The 21,149-nt window shown below is 41.2% G+C and overlaps 1 protein-coding gene across 3 annotated transcripts in view; it reads right to left on the bottom strand.

Annotated features, from left to right (window-relative positions):
• The window catches only part of LOC129194582 (helicase ARIP4-like), a 112,819-nt gene that overhangs the window by 53,855 nt on the left and 37,815 nt on the right, over positions 1–21,149 (bottom strand). The window contains exon 1 of one of the 3 annotated variants that reach the window (XM_054799778.1): positions 1,162–1,300. The exons of the other annotated variants lie outside the window; for them this stretch is intronic. Within the exon in view, the coding sequence (XP_054655753.1) occupies positions 1,162–1,171 (10 nt within the window). The 5' untranslated portion in view covers positions 1,172–1,300. Of the gene's footprint in view, positions 1–1,161; positions 1,301–21,149 lie in introns of those variants that run through there. 3 annotated transcript variants of the gene reach the window in all.

Here is a 21,149-nt window from a genome sequence, read left to right as displayed (position 1 = left end):
TTAGTACATTAAAGATGCTAAAACCAATTCAGCGTAGGTCAATATGTGCTAAGCTAGCTCAATAAAACATCAACATCTTGGCCTTGTATTATAGGTGACAAAGCAAATTTGTTTACTAGCTAATAATATATCACATAATGATGAATTAATTTTATTTTTAGAACATGCTGAGGGCCAATAAAAAAAAAAAAAAAAAAACAAGGCTGGTTTGGGCCGCACTTTGGACAATACTGCCCTAAAGCTTTGAAATGTAAACACAGATGCTAATATTGCATAAATAATAATGTTAAACTTTTTGTAAAGTTTCCTTCCAAATATTGGTGAGAAGATGTAGCTCACGCCATGTTCAAGAGCCACGTGCATAAAACTGCTGTGACAATGTGTCACTTCACTCCTCATTCTTCAATTCTACATGACAAATGTCATTTAGCATTTGTAATAATTGTCATTTTGCATCCCATAAGAGTGAAACCGTTCCTTTTTGGGTGGTTGCCTCTACCTTAGAGGATAAATACTTGAATCCCACACCATAACCTCAGACTAGACCTGACCTAACTTTGGAGCATAAACTGATGAAGGCTGCTTGGATGAGAGCCAAAACACCTTCTTAGAGAACCTGAACAGTCTATTTGCGATTGATTCAATGTCCTGAGAGCACTTGTATGCCTGTTAAAATGCTCCTTTGATTATGATGATTATGATGATTATGATGGTTTGTTTGACCCTGGAACTATGGGGAATATTGTTTAGAAACCTGGAGGTCAACCAGTGAAATTCCATTGCATTAACAGTGCACTAATCGTCACTTGACATGTAAAAAAAAAAAAAAAAAAAAAAGTCACTGCTCATAAAGATAAAATTGAGGCCTCAATGTATAGATTTAAGTTAAATAACCCAAAACATCTTCAAGGAAGAAGGGCATCTCTTCCATGTATTCCATAACAGGCCTTATGAAACTTGGCACTAAGAGTTGATAATGCACCACATATAGGTCAGCGTGAAAGAACCCCCTGCCTCCTCCTCTTCACTCTCCTCCCATCTCACCAGCATACAAACAATGATAAGAGGAGACAAAAGAGATTAAATAAAACCAGCTAAGAAAACACAACCCCACCAAACATTCCAGACCAGATTTTGAAAAAAAAAATCACAGTGACTCACCCATGGTCATGTGGTTTTAACGTGTTTTCTCCAAGTCTGACACTATCCATAAAATGTGTGTGGCTCCTCCATGCTGATAACTAACACTCTTCCTCAGTGGACGAGCCTCATAAGTGTCACCAGCCTCTCGCCTCCACCGGCAGCCTTGCTACCAGTCGGAAGGCCATTGGGACAATTACAAAACCACTGGTCAATGAAAGCTGCCCTGCACCGCCGTGTGTAGGAAGCCTCCCATGTGGCTTGCTTTCACAGCTTCCTCCTCCTCCTACTCCTCGCCCTCATTCCCCGCCCCTCCCTTGCATACTGATACAGGGACGTGATGTCAGCAAGCTACGCCCCCTTCAGAGAGGCTGCCTTAGGTAATAAGGGTGAGGGTTCAACTGGAGGGAAAAAAGTAATCTTGTTAGTATTGATTTGATTTTCAATGATCAGAATACATGGTTTTGGTACTTTATAATAAAATACTGCTTCTTAACTGGAATAACTCAAATTGGACTACATTTGTAGTATTCCGTCCTGCAGAATGAGGCACGTTATGAAATCGCCTCAAATCAAAAGTGACATTGTATAAGTCCTAACCAAGACTATAGCTATTTTTAACCCTGGCTTTTATGCTAACTTTTAATCACAAATTTGGATGGGTTACTTTGCAATTGCAAAACACACAGTCTTGTAACTACGCCAATAAACAGACCACAAGCAATCAAACTGTAGTTCCAGCAACATGTTGATGAGAAAAAACATCAGTTGAGGGTGGACTACACCTCATTTGCTCTGGAATTTCTGACACAAAAACAGGTAAAATAAAAATGGCAAAAAGCAGAGAATAATGATCACAAAAAGTATGAAAATATTGGTGCAAAAACGTCTAACAACTGAAAAAATGTAATTATGAGGGAGACATGATCACATCAATTAAAACAAGCCAAGAAAAAACATTACGTCTATGAACTTCAGGACCTTTTTGAGGCCGCTGTAGCGGTATGCACACACAAACACAAGCACAGGCACACGCACGGTGCTATGCAGTGAGGGGGAGGGGCAGCCACCAAGCCTGAGGTGGGGGTTGAGGAGGGAGAGGAGCAGGAAAAAGAGGAGGCGGTGGAGATGGGAGGAAAGTGAACGGGGCACTGGCTAGAAAGTCATAACAACACACACGCACATTCACCTTTGTCACAGTAACACAGTTCTAGTCATGTAGCGCCGCCACCTCACAGGAAAAAGCGCTCAGATCTCCTGGTTTATGTTGCCTTGACTGACAGAGATAAGAAAGAATCACACATGGACACACATACATGCATGCACACACATACACACGACAGTAACTACCAACTAATATGCTCTATTTAAAAGGGACTGTGTAATATTTTGACAAATGTTTAATTTGTTTAATTAAATGTTTAAATGTTTAATTAAAGGTTTAATTTATTTCGAACATGCATATGTCCGAAAAGGAATAGGAAGAAGCAGAGCTTATTTAATCCTATCCCCTTTTTGTAGCACATCAATTGCTAATACATACATGTGTGTACATACACATACAAACACACACATACATATATATACACTTACATCTGCACCTCCACAAGTATACACAAGTATACACAGTATACAGGTACACAAATGCTAAAAAATAAAATAATTTTTTTTTCTCCCCCCTTTTTTCCTCCTTTTTCTTTCCTTTTCCCTATCTATTTATCCTGTCCTTCCTCTCCTGTTGGTATCCACATCTTCTTTGGTTTTGCACTGCTAGTGACGCTGGGTTTGTATACAAGAGTTCCTTATTTTTTTAACTATGTCAAGGTTATGGCAATTATGCTTATTATGATCGTTAATATGTTCCCAGATCGCTGATGTCTTGGACAACAAGCACTCTTGCGACTCCTGGACCTCCTTTTAGTTTGATGTAGATTTTCCCGTTAGTGCTCCGAGTGTTTTGTATCTTTCCTTGCTTCCTCAGGTCTCGTGCTTTTTTGGCGATGTCAGAATTGCGTTTTGTGAGATGCTCATTCATGTAGACGTTTGTGCCTCTTAGCTTCTTTCCCTGTTTCAGCAGTGCAGTTTTGGATTCCCTGTTGGTGAACTTAATGATGACAGGTGTGGTGTTGTTCCTGCCATATACTGGGATGCAAGTGTCAATACTGTTGACATCGACATCCACCTCCTTCGAGTGCAGGAAGTTAGCAATCTGTTGCTTTATTGAAGGAACATCTCTTGACTTGGGTGTATTTGGAGCCCTGTGAGGACCACATCATTCATTCGTGCAATCTGATCCACCTCGTCAATGAAGTTTTTAATTTGCTCCTTGATATTCTCCTTTGCTTCTTTCTCTTCCTCAAGTGTGGTGCAAAAGTCAGCATTGTCCTTCAATAGTGCCTTGATATCATCCTGTAGAATGTTGATATCATTGCATAGTGCTCTGTTTTCTTCCCTGGGGTCTTTAGCATCCTTAAGATCAGTACCTGAGGCGGCTTCCATATGGTTTATAGCCTCCTCGAGAGCAGTGCGCAAGGCAGCGTTATCTTCCAATAATTCCCTAATATCATCCTGCAGAACCCTAACATCCTTGCATACTGTATTGCTGTATTTTCTTTGCGGTTTATCGCTTCCTGAAGAGCAGAGCGCAAGGCAGCATTGTCATTCCGCAGTACCTTAATGTCGTCCTGCAGAGCCTTGATATCTTCCATAGGGTATTTAACCTCCTTAAGAGCAGCGCTCAGGTCTGTAGTTTCATCTTGCAACTTCTTGACTTCTTTTCTTAGTTTTTTGATATACTTGTTCTGTGCTTTATTTTCTTCAGACTGTATCTCTGCAGTTGAATGCAGCTTCTCAATTGCTCGCATTATTTGTGGTAGAGTGATCTCTCTACTCTCCAAGTGACTAGCGAAGGTTTCGTTGAACTTATTGGTAGCATTTTTCCACTCTAGGTATCCTGGAAAATTTAGGTATCTTGACTCCACTTTGAATTCAGAGCCAGAATCATTTTCCTCTGCAAGTTCAGAGCCAGAATAATTTTCCTTTGTGTTTGACATTGTTGCTAAGCAACCTCTTTGAACTTCAGCAGTTCGCTAGTTAGCTAGACTTGCTAGCAGGTATCGATACTTGTACCTGTACCTCTCGACTATCCAAGTTAAAGTTGGGGGATTCAGCAAGCAGCACTGATCTTGTGTTCATGAAGTATCGTCAGGAAAGCACCAAAATAGTTAAAATTTCCAGTATCATCAACAGAGCTCCTGCCATACACGTCCTTCCCCGTCAAGGGAGAAAAAAAAAAAAATGTCACTTAAATAAACTGTAAATCTTATAAGATTATGTAATAATTGACATCAAATCTGTTTATTGTGTTAGGCTTTTTTTCCTTCAACGACAAGCAAACAATTACTGTATTGGCCCAAATACAAGGCAGTATTTTCTTTCCTAAAAAAAATGTCTCAAAAAGACAAGATTTATACAAGCAAACAGGTGGTGCCAAATAATGTCAAATGAACGGACACTGGACGTAGCTCAGCTCAATACCACCCTGGGTGGGCGGAAGGAGGAGTGCAGGAGGGTCGCTCGACACCCACCACCGCTGTGATGAATCTGAGAGATGTCTGCAAGTCCCAGGGCCGTGCACCCGGAGCCAGCGAGGAAGGGCAAGGTGACGGTGACAAAATGGGTGAGGAAGCGATGCCCAGGGACAAGGCGCATTTGCAGTCGGAGGAGTCCAGCCCAGACAGCAAGGAGGAGTGACGCCACAGCACAAGTCAGCTTGAGTGGCTCCATTGCGCAGGTCGGCAGAAGGGGCCACCGCCACTCAGCTGGTCTGAAATGGCAAAATCTGACCTGCCATAATTGGACGGAACTGTGCGTTCCCAGCCCCAAAGCTGACGGTACTAGTCCTCCCTTCCGAGAACGGATTCCAGACATCCTAAACTGGTGAAGAGGCGGGGGGCCGAGGACGTCTGGACCTTGGTCAGGCGAGGGGCCGGGATCGGGGAAGCCTGGGCCTTGGGCAGGCGGGGAGCCGGTACAGAAGCTGGTGGCGGCTGGCACGGCCAGATTCACGAAGCCGGGACTGGAAAAGAAGGCGACTTGGCCTCAGCCTGGCATGGAGGAGGAACAGATGAACCACTTGGCCTTGGCCTGGAATGGAGCAAGGGCCGGAGGAGACTCAGAATCGGCCTGGCGTGGAGCAGGGGCAGGAGGCAGCTGGAACTTAAGTTGGTGGCGAGTGGGAGCTCAGGGTGGTTGCACCTCAGGACGACATTGTGGATGAGGTGGACAATTAGCCCTGTGTTGAGCGTGTACAGGTGACCAACCAGTGGCACTGGGGTACACTGTGTTGATGGGGATGAGATTAGCATCTGGGCCCCTCATCATTGTCTCAAATTCCTCAGGTGTGTACCTCTTGCATCAAGCAGACAATTCCTGCACAACCAGCATAGTCTAATCAGTCACTGAGGGGTAACTGTTTGGCTGGTTCAAACTGTCCCAGTGCCGTCTCGGAACAAAGTGAGTTACCCCAGAAGACATGATGCAGTCAAAAAGGCTTTTTTTCAGCACCGAAACCAGGAAAGGTACAAGATGTAGCTTGAACTAAAAAATAGCCAGGACTTGACAATGTACAAAACAGAAATCCAAAACCTACGTGGCAACATCGTGGAACATCCATTCCATCTGGTTCTCCTCTGTTTTGGACTCCTCTATCTTTTGACCTCGGTATAATTCGGAGCCCTGTGAGGATCACATCATTCATTCGTGCATTCTGATCCATCTCATCAATTATATTTTTAATTTCTTCAGTGATTTTTTTCCTTTACTTCTTTGCTCTCTCTTCCTCAGCATTATCTTACAATAGTACCTTGATATTATCCTGTCAAACCTTGATCTCATTTCATAATGCTCTATTTTCTTCCATAGGGTTTTTTTTTTTTACCTCCTTAAGAGCAGCGCCGAAGGCGGCAATATCTTCCAATAGTGCATTGATCATTCTGTAGAACGTAACATCATTGCATAATGCTCTATATTCTTTCATAGGGTTTATAGCCTCCTTAAGAGCAGCATGCAAGGCAGTATTGTCTTCCAATAATGCCTTGATATCGTTCTGCAGCACCTTGATCTCATTCCATAATACTCTATTTTCTTCCATAAGATTTTTAACTTCCTTAAAAGCAGCGCACAAGGCAACATTTACATCTTGCATCTCCTTATTTTCCTCTCTTAGTGCCTTGTTATCCTTGCTCAGTGCTCTATTTTCTTCCATAAGGTTTCAGAAATGTTCATGGACCCTTATGATTACATCAATGAGGCTGTCATTCTGCGTATCTACATATTGAATCTCTGCAGACACTTAAATTCTTGCTTTGTTTGCAATTGCAAATATTTAATTTCTCGCTCTGTTTGTACTGCAGCACACTCTTGTATCTCATTCATCTCCTTCTTCAAGGTGTGTAATAATATAACATTTTTGCTCTTGAGAATATTTTCTGGACCGGCAGATGAGAAAGGTGGGGGAAACCTCTGCCAGACTGGCCCAATTTAAGATTTTGAATCCGTATTTTCCGGGCCAGTATTATTTTGCTTTGTGTTTGACACTGTTGTGTCGTGGTGTTCGTGAAGTGTAGTCAGGAAACCACCAAACACTACACTAAAGTTATGTATCTATTCAATAGAAAAGCATTGGTCTTGAAAAAGAGGGGTCATCTTATATTCAGCGTGGTCGTCTTATTGTCACAGATTACCATATCTAAAACACTAAAGTTATCTGTCGTATGTATGTACGGCATGTGATCAGTTCGATCAATGAATCAATATGTTGACTCCTCCAACGTATAAAAGATGCTAAACAGCAGAATTGACATCTGGGATGAAGTCAACTTGTATGAAAGTGATGAATGTGACTCAAAAGTATGAGTAAGAACTTATGTGAATTTCATGAATTAATGTGACCCCTGAGCCCACAGTTGACGCATTCAAACACACACACTTTGAGGGCAATCTGGCAGTGTGATATGTCAGTATGTAGACCAGCTGGTATTACTGTATCACCTCCCACTCATCACTATGTGCAGCTCCCAATCAACACACATACACACAACTACTGCAGTTGAAGTGACTGTAGTTGCTACTGTGCATTCATTGCCGTTTCTGTTGCCTTAAAATAAAATTAAAAAACAAAAAACGATGCATTGACTGATAACCAATTAGAATCATCGAGCCAATCTATGCTGCTTTCTGCTTATGCACTTTGAGGTTGAAATAGTCATATTTCTCCTTTGGGATTAAATCCTACAAGTGAAAAGTTTGAATTCTTCTGACAGAATTTGTTAAACTTTGGACCAAAAGTTAAATCCAGTTCGCCTGACTGATGAAAGCAACAGGTGTCAGTGACATAGTGGGAAGAAACATGTTGTTTTTCCGAACTCTGAAGGGAAGAACTAGAGAGATACTGTCCACGCCTACACACAGAGGGGAGCGACAGGCTAACAGACTGCTCCTCCTGCTCCTCTATGTATGTGTATGTACATCTGTGTGTGTGTGTGTGCGCATGGATGTTATGAAAGATGTGACTAAGCCGAGTCATGCGTGGTAAGACTCAATAACATGAAGCAAACAAACGCACACACACACACACACACACCAGGCTCTTCACACACTACAAGGTACACAGTGTTGGTGACACACACACGCAAAGAAACAATCTGTGTTTCCAAGTTGACTTTGGCTACAGGGATTCAAATATTTATTTCCATAAACAGTGGAATGAAGCTCCAAAATGAAATACAGTGGTACCTCGGTTAACGTCCACACTGGTTGGCGCGATTTTCAGTCAACAACCAAAACCTTTTGCTGAACTTTTGCCTTGGCTTGCCCACTTGTTTAGCGTCCAAAATTGAGGGCGACACTGTGTTTCTGCCTGTCTAATTTTACATCCATAACACTCATTTCTGGTTTTAACAACAAAACATAAGCATTCAGACTTACTGTAGCATGTTCACGCCATTCGCAGTCAAACATAGCACACGTCTCCAGACAAGGCATCCTTGCCGGCGCACTTCCACGACATCACTGCTGTCAGCGTTTTTTTACAATGTTTTTTCATTTTCTATATTAAAAGGCAAAGTACATGTTTATTGGTTCTAGAACGTTGGTATTTAGTTTGATATATATGTATATATATATAGATATGATGATATATGATATATGATACTGTATATCTTGCATCTTTGTTCACATGTTTTGCCTAGCTGTTACTGGCCGTACTTTGCATTGGCAGCAGATAGCTAGCAGCTAGCTAGAGTTATCCACCTAGCTTCTGGTCTTCAGACTCCAAATGTGACCTTTTTTTTTTTAACCACAGCAACATTTTGTTTTTAAAACAAACAAGCAATGCGGTTAGTTCGGAGCTTGTTTTTGCCCTGCAAGGAAGCCACAAGTGGATATCACCTTCACGGGTGTCACTAAACAACTTTACTCTCTTGTTGTCATGATCCTAATTATGTCTTGTCCTCAAACACTATTTGTGTATCGTTGTTTAATGAACTTAAACAGCATAAAGACGATGGCCACACTGTTTGAGTGGAGATCTGCTTGGTAAACAAAGTAGTGTACAATTTAAATGTTGCCAGTCATAAATAAAACACAAATACTTGACAGCTCTAATAGTGATGGAATAATAAAATTATTATTTATATTTAATAAAAATATTTATCTGTACTATTTAGTTCTGTTAATTTTGTTATCTTGAGTTAAAAAAAATAATTATTGAACAATTTATTTCCCATGTATTAATATTACTATAAAACTTCAATCCGACAACCCGCCCAAACATTTTTTAATACTTACCTATTTGCCAGAGGCCCTTGGAATTGTCTATCAGTGTACCTGACCAATACCACTCATCATAAATAAATTGAAAAATGGACAGTTAATCCATGTGATTAGTATCAGTACCGGCGGATCTCACTCATGGACGATCGGTAGCAGAATCGGCAGCATAAAACCCTGATCGGAGGATCTCTAATAATAATATTTATAACCATACATTGCTACTTACCCTGACTCTAGGATTCAAACCACGGTTCCCTGTGCCATGTGCTGATGTTGTTAACCACGACAATCAGACGCTTAAAAAAATGAACTTTTACATTATACATAACTGCATAACTCCTTAGTGGCTGAAGTGCAGCATTAATAGTTCCAGCTTGTAGTTGAACAATGCCAGACTGTTCAGGGGAGCTCCTTTCTTTGATATTCATAATTACTTTTAAAAAGACTAAAAAAAAACGGTATACATATATGGTTTATGGTTTAATTTACCGTAAAGCACAGTGTATAAACCACACCCGTGTATTAACCGCACCCCCATTTTCAGGCTCACGGCGGGGAAAAAAATTTTTAGTTCATAAATGCTTGCCAACTCTTTCATCTCAAATCAACATGCGTAAAGGTACTAAGCAATTTCAAAAAGAAGAAGAAAGAACAAATCTGAACTTCGGCATCTAGATCTTTAATATTATGGCTAAGCACAGATTAATAATAATAATAATAATAATAATAATAATAATAATAATAATAATAATAAATCAAAATAAAGAAATTTGCAATTTTCAGAGATGTTTTGATATCTTATCTTTCACTGCTTTTCTTTTTCTCTATTATTATTTTATTGCATTGCTTCAGTGTGAATTTGAATGAACTCCAACGTTGTATTGTATTTTACATTGGAAGCTTAGGTTAGCTTCAGTGTATATAGACAGTTGTAGCCCAGCTCCCGGATGCGTCTGAATGTGGTGGTTTTTGAAGCTGTGACTCCCGCCTCATTCCACTCTTTCTGGATCTCTGCCAGATTCTTGAATCTTCCCTGTTTGATAATCCGCTGAAGCCCACGGTCATCTCTTTTGCTGGTGCATCTTCTCCTGCCACATTTTGCCCTTCCTCTAGACTTTCCATTGATATGCTTGGACACAGCACTCTGTGAACAACCAGCCTCCTTAGCTATGAACTTTTGTGGCTTACCCATCCTATGGAAGGTATCAATGATGGTCTTCTGGCCAGTTGTCATGTCTGCAGTCTTCCCCATATTGAACCCAACTGAGACAATTGAACCAAACTGAAGCAATTTAATGACACCTGGGGAAGCCTGTGCAGGTGATTTGACTTTAGTAGATGATTAGTGTGTGACACTCAGTTTAAAACATTCATGCCCTGCAAAATTTGGGCTGATTTCTTCACAGTATTCAAATTTTTTGAATTCCTGTTTTTGTGGGTTTAATGAGCTGGAAGCCCAAATTATGTAAAAATAAACAAATAAATACTTGAAATCGTTTAAATTGTGGGCCCTGAATCTATAATCTATGAAAGTTTAACTTTTTGAATGGAATTATGGAAATTAAACAACTTTTCCATGACATTCTAATTTTTTGGAAAGGGTCTGTACAAGCATGTATTCATGCAGACTGATTTGGTGTATGTTTGATATATAGATTGAAAAACAAATCTCCAAATGACTGAGCTACAACGGAGTATTAGAGTCTTCTTCCACCGCAGCTGCTGTCGCTTCAACTAAGCAGCCAGGCTTCTGCTCCACCCCTCCTCCCTCCTCTTGCATGCACAGAGGGGGGCAGCCAGGCGCTCACACACAGTGCAAAGAGATGGGGGAGATACAGCGCAATTCCAGTCTATATGGATATGAACAATATGGTTGTTTTTGATATCGTACTTAAAGTAAATATCAATATGTTACAAATATCGATATTTCGTCCAACCCTAGTCAGGGGTCAGGTTGCATTGTGGAGGCTTTAGAGCTTACAGACCTGCATTGCACTGCAGCCGCACACTCAGAGGTGGCACTTCCCTCCCGCTCACGCAGCAGATACTTAATCTTTATTGATCGCTACTATTTAATTACCGAATAAATGCATGACACAAGAAAAACTCAAAACTCCCTGTCTTTTTTACTTTTAATGCGCACCCTCACTCGATAAATATAGCGACCATGACGATAAATTGTTGACACAGATCTCTTCTGCGCATGAAGTGTTACGTGTTATGAAGCGGAGTTACGGCCGCCACAATACCATTATTAATGAAGCAAGACACTCACTTAACCCTTTTTCTTCCAATACATAGTCACCGATGTGCCTGACTTTAACGTCTGCTAGCAACTACTGATAATCGCCGGTGCTTGTAAAGTTGTCGCTCAGCCAAATGGAACAAGTGTAAATAGAACGGCTCGGTGATAGAGTTAAGGCAATGCCATCTACACTATATACGTCGCAGTCCATAATCAATATTTATCTAATTACTAGGGCTGTCAAATGATTACAATTTTAAATGAGATTAATCACAGTTTTAAAATTAATTAATCATGATTCATCACCAATACAAACCAAGTCTGGAATATGCTTATTTTCTTAATGTACAGTATTTAATGTATTAGGATGAAAATGTGCCGATGTTACTGTGGGCCGCCTAGCTGTGGAACACACACGTAAACAAGATAGCCGTGGCGCTCCGTCACGGAAGAAGACGCAAGCGTCTTCATCACATACACAAGAATGAAGAGGCGACAGTGCGCAGGGATATGGCGGGAGACCAATATAACGGCGAGCGTTTTGTCAGGTCTGATGAGGCATTTCCGAGGAAGCATTTCTATGATGCAAATGTATTACTCTTTTGAACGCATACTGTTTTGAAAAGCCAAACTCTTTACTTAAATGACCCAGCAACTAAGCAGAACTACGTTCCTCATCACGGAAATCCGACCAGAACTGGACTTGTGGGAACAAGTAGGGGGGTAAGTCACTGTTGATGTAGCACACTGCTGATAGGGATGTCATACAACTTCATGTCAAAAAATCTGAACTATCCCTTTAATAATAAAGAGTTTTATTTAAAAAATGCATTTTGTGTTCAGTTGTGTTGTCATTGACTAATATTTAAATTTGTTTCATGATCTGAAACATTTAAGTGTGGCAAAAAAAAAAGGAAATCAAGAAGGGGGGCAAACACTTTTCACACCACTGTAATACAATTTCATGGAACAAACAGAATTGAAGTTGTAAAGACCTTGCTGGCCCTGATTGTACACCACTGATACACTGTAAATAAATATAAATATGGCCTGCACGGTGTACGAGTGGTTAGCATGTTGGCTGCACTGTCAGGAGATCGAGGGTTCAAATCTCCGTTTGGGCATCACTGTGTGAAGTTTGCATGTTCTCCCTGTCTTTGCTTCGGTTTTCTCTGGGTACCCTAGCTTCCTCCCACATTACAAAATGATGCATGTTATGTTAATTGGAGACTCTAAATTGTCCGCAGATGGGAATGTGACTGTGAATGGTGGTTTGTCTATATGTGCCCTGTGACTGGCTGACGGCCAGTCCAGGGTGTACCCCACCTCTTGCCGGAAGTCAGCTGGTAAAAGCTCCAGTTTACCCGTGACCCTGACGACGACAAGCGGTATAGGCCGTTCTTCCCAATCGCGCCCTCCAGGTCACACTGTCATTGCCCACATGGGTGTTGAAGTCTCCCAGCAAAACGACGGAGTCACCAATGGACTCCAAGAAGGCTGGGTACTCTGAACTGCCTTTCAGCGCGTACGCACAAACGACAGTCAAGACCCTTTCCCCAACCCAAAGGCGTAGGGAAATGGCCCTCTCGTTAACCGGGGATAGCTCCAACACAGAGGCACCGAGCAGGGGGGCTATTAATAAGGCCACACCAGCTCGCCGCCTTTCCCCTGCAGCAACTCCAGAGTAGAACAAGGTCCAGCCCCTCTCGAGGAGTTTGGATCCAGAACCCAAACTGTGGGTCGAGGTGAGTCTGACTATATCTAGTGGGAATGTCTCAACCTCTCTCACAAATTCGGGCTCCTTCCCCGCCAGAGAAGTGACATTCCATGTCCCAAGAACCAGATTTGGCCGCCGAAGACCAGGTCGCCGAGGTGCCCGCCCTCGACCGCCACCCAAAGCACAATGCACCAGACCCTTAATGCTTGCCCCCGCAGGTGGTTGGTCTACGGTGGGGGGAGATCCCGTGCGGCTTGTTCGGGCTGAGCCCAGCCGGGCCCCACGGGTGAGAGCCCGACCACCAGGCGCTCGCCTGCAAGCCCCTCCCCCAAGCCTGGCTCCAGGGTGAGGCCCGGGTATCCCACGTCCGGGCGAGGTGCGGTCTTTCCTCTTGTGTTTGTTCATGAAGGTCTTCTGAATCACTCTTGGTCTGGCCTGTCACCCAGGACCTGTTTGCCTTGGGAGACCCTACCAGGGGCATATAGCCCCAGACAACATAGCTCCTAGGATCACTCGGGCACACAAACCCCTCCACCACGGTAAGGTGGTGATTCATGGAGGGGCTCCACTGACACCGACACTATCGGACAATATTTCTCGGTATGAAATTTGCTCTAACTTGTTTAATACTTGGGGTAGAGAAGTGAATGACATATTAAATTAAAGTTCAAGTCATGTTTTATCAGATATAATTAATCACAGAAATCACTTGATATTTCAAAATGTTGTAACATTCCTACGCAAGGTATTTATGTTGCAAAAGTAGCAGGTAAACCGACTGTTAATTCAATCTAAAGCGATGTTGACTGTACTTTATTTTCATATTAATACTGTATTATTTTTATGTTGAACAACAAAAGCAGAAGTAGCGCGTAAACCTACTGTTGAAATCTTGGTTGCACTTACTGTACTTTTATTGAAAATGTATTGAATATTGAAAATGAGAGCAGAAAAGGTTCACCTCCTGTTAATTCAATCTCAAGTGTTGGTTGCGCGTTATTCAATTAAAATGTGAATACATTTGCCATTAATTGTTTTGACTTTTTTGTTTATAGCCATAATTAATTTATACCTGATTCACTTACAAAAAAATTCATTTTATTATTAATTACAATTCAGCATAATTATTTCATATTATGTTGCACAATGGAATGATGTGATCATTTAGTAAATGTACACATTTAAATTAATTATGTCATATTTAATATTATCAATTTATTTGGCTTTATTTAATTTGAGCACAAAAAACCATACACCCATTGTGTGTACACGAAAGGAGATTAAAAAGGAAAAAAAATGGGAATTTAGAAGAACAAATTAAAATGTGCGCACTGAAAAGTGGAATAAGGAAAACATGAATGGAAAGCTCAAACAGTGTTACAATGAAAAAAGGTCTCAAAAACAAGAAGGAATGGTCGAGCCGCCGGGGAGCAATTGTGATTGGGGGTGGCATCCTGGTGACAGTTGTCACAGCAACGACAGGACGGACGCAATAGATGGTGGAGAGTGGCGATGATGATGTCACAACAGCAAAACAGATAAGCAACATGAGGATGGGGAGAAAAAAAACATACAAATGAAATCCTTTACTGCTTCCTTCATGTGAATCCCTTTACCTGACCAATAAACAATGTCTTGGTGAATTTAAGATATACTGTATGTGCACTAAAAGAACAATAATCCATACTGTGTTTCCCTTTCCATCAAATAGTAAGTACCACAAGAAGCTAATACCGATGGGCTTTTGTGTGTCTGCAAAGCAGTTCAATAGTTCTTGCAATCCTGCAACCTTTTTGGCATCTGTCAGTCTTGGAAGACTATAGTAATTGCGCTGTGGATTAGTCTGTGGTAAGGTTGTAAACCCTACTGTGATTGTACAGTCCAATCCTTTACAGGCAGAGTCTGCTACAATTGCTGCAGATAAATGTGGTTCGGAGCTTGTTTTTGCCCTGCAAGGAAGCCACAAGTGGATATCACCTTCACGGGTGTCACTAAACAACTTTACTCTCTTGTTGTCATGATCCTAATTATGTCTTGTCCTCAAACACTATTTGTGTATCGTTGTTTAATGAACTTAAACAGCATAAAGACGATGGCCACACTGTTTGAGTGGAGATCTGCTTGGTAAACAAAGTAGTGTACAATTTAAATGTTGCCAGTCATAAATAAAACACAAATACTTGACAGCTCTAATAGTGATGGAATAATAAAATTATTATTTATATTTAATAAAAATATTTATCTGTACTATTTAGTTCTGTTAATTTTGTTATCTTGAGTTAAAAAAAATAATTATTGAACAATTTATTTCCCATGTATTAATATTACTATAAAACTTCAATCCGACAACCCGCCCAAACATTTTTTAATACTTACCTATTTGCCAGAGGCCCTTGGAATTGTCTATCAGTGTACCTGACCAATACCACTCATCATAAATAAATTGAAAAATGGACAGTTAATCCATGTGATTAGTATCAGTACCGGCGGATCTCACTCATGGACGATCGGTAGCAGAATCGGCAGCATAAAACCCTGATCGGAGGATCTCTAATAATAATATTTATAACCATACATTGCTACTTACCCTGACTCTAGGATTCAAACCACGGTTCCCTGTGCCATGTGCTGATGTTGTTAACCACGACAATCAGACGCTTAAAAAAATGAACTTTTACATTATACATAACTGCATAACTCCTTAGTGGCTGAAGTGCAGCATTAATAGTTCCAGCTTGTAGTTGAACAATGCCAGACTGTTCAGGGGAGCTCCTTTCTTTGATATTCATAATTACTTTTAAAAAGACTAAAAAAAAACGGTATACATATATGGTTTATGGTTTAATTTACCGTAAAGCACAGTGTATAAACCACACCCGTGTATTAACCGCACCCCCATTTTCAGGCTCACGGCGGGGAAAAAAATTTTTAGTTCATAAATGCTTGCCAACTCTTTCATCTCAAATCAACATGCGTAAAGGTACTAAGCAATTTCAAAAAGAAGAAGAAAGAACAAATCTGAACTTCGGCATCTAGATCTTTAATATTATGGCTAAGCACAGATTAATAATAATAATAATAATAATAATAATAATAATAATAATAATAATAATAAATCAAAATAAAGAAATTTGCAATTTTCAGAGATGTTTTGATATCTTATCTTTCACTGCTTTTCTTTTTCTCTATTATTATTTTATTGCATTGCTTCAGTGTGAATTTGAATGAACTCCAACGTTGTATTGTATTTTACATTGGAAGCTTAGGTTAGCTTCAGTGTATATAGACAGTTGTAGCCCAGCTCCCGGATGCGTCTGAATGTGGTGGTTTTTGAAGCTGTGACTCCCGCCTCATTCCACTCTTTCTGGATCTCTGCCAGATTCTTGAATCTTCCCTGTTTGATAATCCGCTGAAGCCCACGATCATCTCTTTTGCTGGTGCATCTTCTCCTGCCACATTTTGCCCTTCCTCTAGACTTTCCATTGATATGCTTGGACACAGCACTCTGTGAACAACCAGCCTCCTTAGCTATGAACTTTTGTGGCTTACCCATCCTATGGAAGGTATCAATGATGGTCTTCTGGCCAGTTGTCATGTCTGCAGTCTTCCCCATATTGAACCCAACTGAGACAATTGAACCAAACTGAAGCAATTTAATGACACCTGGGGAAGCCTGTGCAGGTGATTTGACTTTAGTAGATGATTAGTGTGTGACACTCAGTTTAAAACATTCATGCCCTGCAAAATTTGGGCTGATTTCTTCACAGTATTCAAATTTTTTGAATTCCTGTTTTTGTGGGTTTAATGAGCTGGAAGCCCAAATTATGTAAAAATAAACAAATAAATACTTGAAATCGTTTAAATTGTGGGCCCTGAATCTATAATCTATGAAAGTTTAACTTTTTGAATGGAATTATGGAAATTAAACAACTTTTCCATGACATTCTAATTTTTTGGAAAGGGTCTGTACAAGCATGTATTCATGCAGACTGATTTGGTGTATGTTTGATATATAGATTGAAAAACAAATCTCCAAATGACTGAGCTACAACGGAGTATTAGAGTCTTCTTCCACCGCAGCTGCTGTCGCTTCAACTAAGCAGCCAGGCTTCTGCTCCACCCCTCCTCCCTCCTCTTGCATGCACAGAGGGGGGCAGCCAGGCGCTCACACACAGTGCAAAGAGATGGGGGAGATACAGCGCAATTCCAGTCTATATGGATATGAACAATATGGTTGTTTTTGATATCGTACTTAAAGTAAATATCAATATGTTACAAATATCGATATTTCGTCCAACCCTAGTCAGGGGTCAGGTTGCATTGTGGAGGCTTTAGAGCTTACAGACCTGCATTGCACTGCAGCCGCACACTCAGAGGTGGCACTTCCCTCCCGCTCACGCAGCAGATACTTAATCTTTATTGATCGCTACTATTTAATTACCGAATAAATGCATGACACAAGAAAAACTCAAAACTCCCTGTCTTTTTTACTTTTAATGCGCACCCTCACTCGATAAATATAGCGACCATGACGATAAATTGTTGACACAGATCTCTTCTGCGCATGAAGTGTTACGTGTTATGAAGCGGAGTTACGGCCGCCACAATACCATTATTAATGAAGCAAGACACTCACTTAACCCTTTTTCTTCCAATACATAGTCACCGATGTGCCTGACTTTAACGTCTGCTAGCAACTACTGATAATCGCCGGTGCTTGTAAAGTTGTCGCTCAGCCAAATGGAACAAGTGTAAATAGAACGGCTCGGTGATAGAGTTAAGGCAATGCCATCTACACTATATACGTCGCAGTCCATAATCAATATTTATCTAATTACTAGGGCTGTCAAATGATTACAATTTTAAATGAGATTAATCACAGTTTTAAAATTAATTAATCATGATTCATCACCAATACAAACCAAGTCTGGAATATGCTTATTTTCTTAATGTACAGTATTTAATGTATTAGGATGAAAATGTGCCGATGTTACTGTGGGCCGCCTAGCTGTGGAACACACACGTAAACAAGATAGCCGTGGCGCTCCGTCACGGAAGAAGACGCAAGCGTCTTCATCACATACACAAGAATGAAGAGGCGACAGTGCGCAGGGATATGGCGGGAGACCAATATAACGGCGAGCGTTTTGTCAGGTCTGATGAGGCATTTCCGAGGAAGCATTTCTATGATGCAAATGTATTACTCTTTTGAACGCATACTGTTTTGAAAAGCCAAACTCTTTACTTAAATGACCCAGCAACTAAGCAGAACTACGTTCCTCATCACGGAAATCCGACCAGAACTGGACTTGTGGGAACAAGTAGGGGGGTAAGTCACTGTTGATGTAGCACACTGCTGATAGGGATGTCATACAACTTCATGTCAAAAAATCTGAACTATCCCTTTAATAATAAAGAGTTTTATTTAAAAAATGCATTTTGTGTTCAGTTGTGTTGTCATTGACTAATATTTAAATTTGTTTCATGATCTGAAACATTTAAGTGTGGCAAAAAAAAAAGGAAATCAAGAAGGGGGGCAAACACTTTTCACACCACTGTAATACAATTTCATGGAACAAACAGAATTGAAGTTGTAAAGACCTTGCTGGCCCTGATTGTACACCACTGATACACTGTAAATAAATATAAATATGGCCTGCACGGTGTACGAGTGGTTAGCATGTTGGCTGCACTGTCAGGAGATCGAGGGTTCAAATCTCCGTTTGGGCATCACTGTGTGAAGTTTGCATGTTCTCCCTGTCTTTGCTTCGGTTTTCTCTGGGTACCCTAGCTTCCTCCCACATTACAAAATGATGCATGTTATGTTAATTGGAGACTCTAAATTGTCCGCAGATGGGAATGTGACTGTGAATGGTGGTTTGTCTATATGTGCCCTGTGACTGGCTGACGGCCAGTCCAGGGTGTACCCCACCTCTTGCCGGAAGTCAGCTGGTAAAAGCTCCAGTTTACCCGTGACCCTGACGACGACAAGCGGTATAGGCCGTTCTTCCCAATCGCGCCCTCCAGGTCACACTGTCATTGCCCACATGGGTGTTGAAGTCTCCCAGCAAAACGACGGAGTCACCAATGGACTCCAAGAAGGCTGGGTACTCTGAACTGCCTTTCAGCGCGTACGCACAAACGACAGTCAAGACCCTTTCCCCAACCCAAAGGCGTAGGGAAATGGCCCTCTCGTTAACCGGGGATAGCTCCAACACAGAGGCACCGAGCAGGGGGGCTATTAATAAGGCCACACCAGCTCGCCGCCTTTCCCCTGCAGCAACTCCAGAGTAGAACAAGGTCCAGCCCCTCTCGAGGAGTTTGGATCCAGAACCCAAACTGTGGGTCGAGGTGAGTCTGACTATATCTAGTGGGAATGTCTCAACCTCTCTCACAAATTCGGGCTCCTTCCCCGCCAGAGAAGTGACATTCCATGTCCCAAGAACCAGATTTGGCCGCCGAAGACCAGGTCGCCGAGGTGCCCGCCCTCGACCGCCACCCAAAGCACAATGCACCAGACCCTTATGCTTGCCCCCGCAGGTGGTTGGTCTACGGTGGGGGGAGATCCCGTGCGGCTTGTTCGGGCTGAGCCCAGCCGGGCCCCACGGGTGAGAGCCCGACCACCAGGCGCTCGCCTGCAAGCCCCTCCCCCAAGCCTGGCTCCAGGGTGAGGCCCGGGTATCCCACGTCCGGGCGAGGTGCGGTCTTTCCTCTTGTGTTTGTTCATGAAGGTCTTCTGAATCACTCTTGGTCTGGCCTGTCACCCAGGACCTGTTTGCCTTGGGAGACCCTACCAGGGGCATATAGCCCCAGACAACATAGCTCCTAGGATCACTCGGGCACACAAACCCCTCCACCACGGTAAGGTGGTGATTCATGGAGGGGCTCCACTGACACCGACACTATCGGACAATATTTCTCGGTATGAAATTTGCTCTAACTTGTTTAATACTTGGGGTAGAGAAGTGAATGACATATTAAATTAAAGTTCAAGTCATGTTTTATCAGATATAATTAATCACAGAAATCACTTGATATTTCAAAATGTTGTAACATTCCTACGCAAGGTATTTATGTTGCAAAAGTAGCAGGTAAACCGACTGTTAATTCAATCTAAAGCGATGTTGACTGTACTTTATTTTCATATTAATACTGTATTATTTTTATGTTGAACAACAAAAGCAGAAGTAGCGCGTAAACCTACTGTTGAAATCTTGGTTGCACTTACTGTACTTTTATTGAAAATGTATTGAATATTGAAAATGAGAGCAGAAAAGGTTCACCTCCTGTTAATTCAATCTCAAGTGTTGGTTGCGCGTTATTCAATTAAAATGTGAATACATTTGCCATTAATTGTTTTGACTTTTTTGTTTATAGCCATAATTAATTTATACCTGATTCACTTACAAAAAAATTCATTTTATTATTAATTACAATTCAGCATAATTATTTCATATTATGTTGCACAATGGAATGATGTGATCATTTAGTAAATGTACACATTTAAATTAATTATGTCATATTTAATATTATCAATTTATTTGGCTTTATTTAATTTGAGCACAAAAAACCATACACCCATTGTGTGTACACGAAAGGAGATTAAAAAGGAAAAAAAATGGGAATTTAGAAGAACAAATTAAAATGTGCGCACTGAAAAGTGGAATAAGGAAAACATGAATGGAAAGCTCAAACAGTGTTACAATGAAAAAAGGTCTCAAAAACAAGAAGGAATGGTCGAGCCGCCGGGGAGCAATTGTGATTGGGGGTGGCATCCTGGTGACAGTTGTCACAGCAACGACAGGACGGACGCAATAGATGGTGGAGAGTGGCGATGATGATGTCACAACAGCAAAACAGATAAGCAACATGAGGATGGGGAGAAAAAAAACATACAAATGAAATCCTTTACTGCTTCCTTCATGTGAATCCCTTTACCTGACCAATAAACAATGTCTTGGTGAATTTAAGATATACTGTATGTGCACTAAAAGAACAATAATCCATACTGTGTTTCCCTTTCCATCAAATAGTAAGTACCACAAGAAGCTAATACCGATGGGCTTTTGTGTGTCTGCAAAGCAGTTCAATAGTTCTTGCAATCCTGCAACCTTTTTGGCATCTGTCAGTCTTGGAAGACTATAGTAATTGCGCTGTGGATTAGTCTGTGGTAAGGTTGTAAACCCTACTGTGATTGTACAGTCCAATCCTTTA

The sequence above is a fragment of the Dunckerocampus dactyliophorus genome, chromosome 1 (genome assembly GCF_027744805.1).
Source record: "Dunckerocampus dactyliophorus isolate RoL2022-P2 chromosome 1, RoL_Ddac_1.1, whole genome shotgun sequence".
Taxonomy (NCBI): domain Eukaryota; kingdom Metazoa; phylum Chordata; class Actinopteri; order Syngnathiformes; family Syngnathidae; genus Dunckerocampus; species Dunckerocampus dactyliophorus.
The sequence above is the reverse complement of the archived record's forward strand: the minus strand, read 5'-3'. Positions and strand labels throughout refer to the sequence as shown.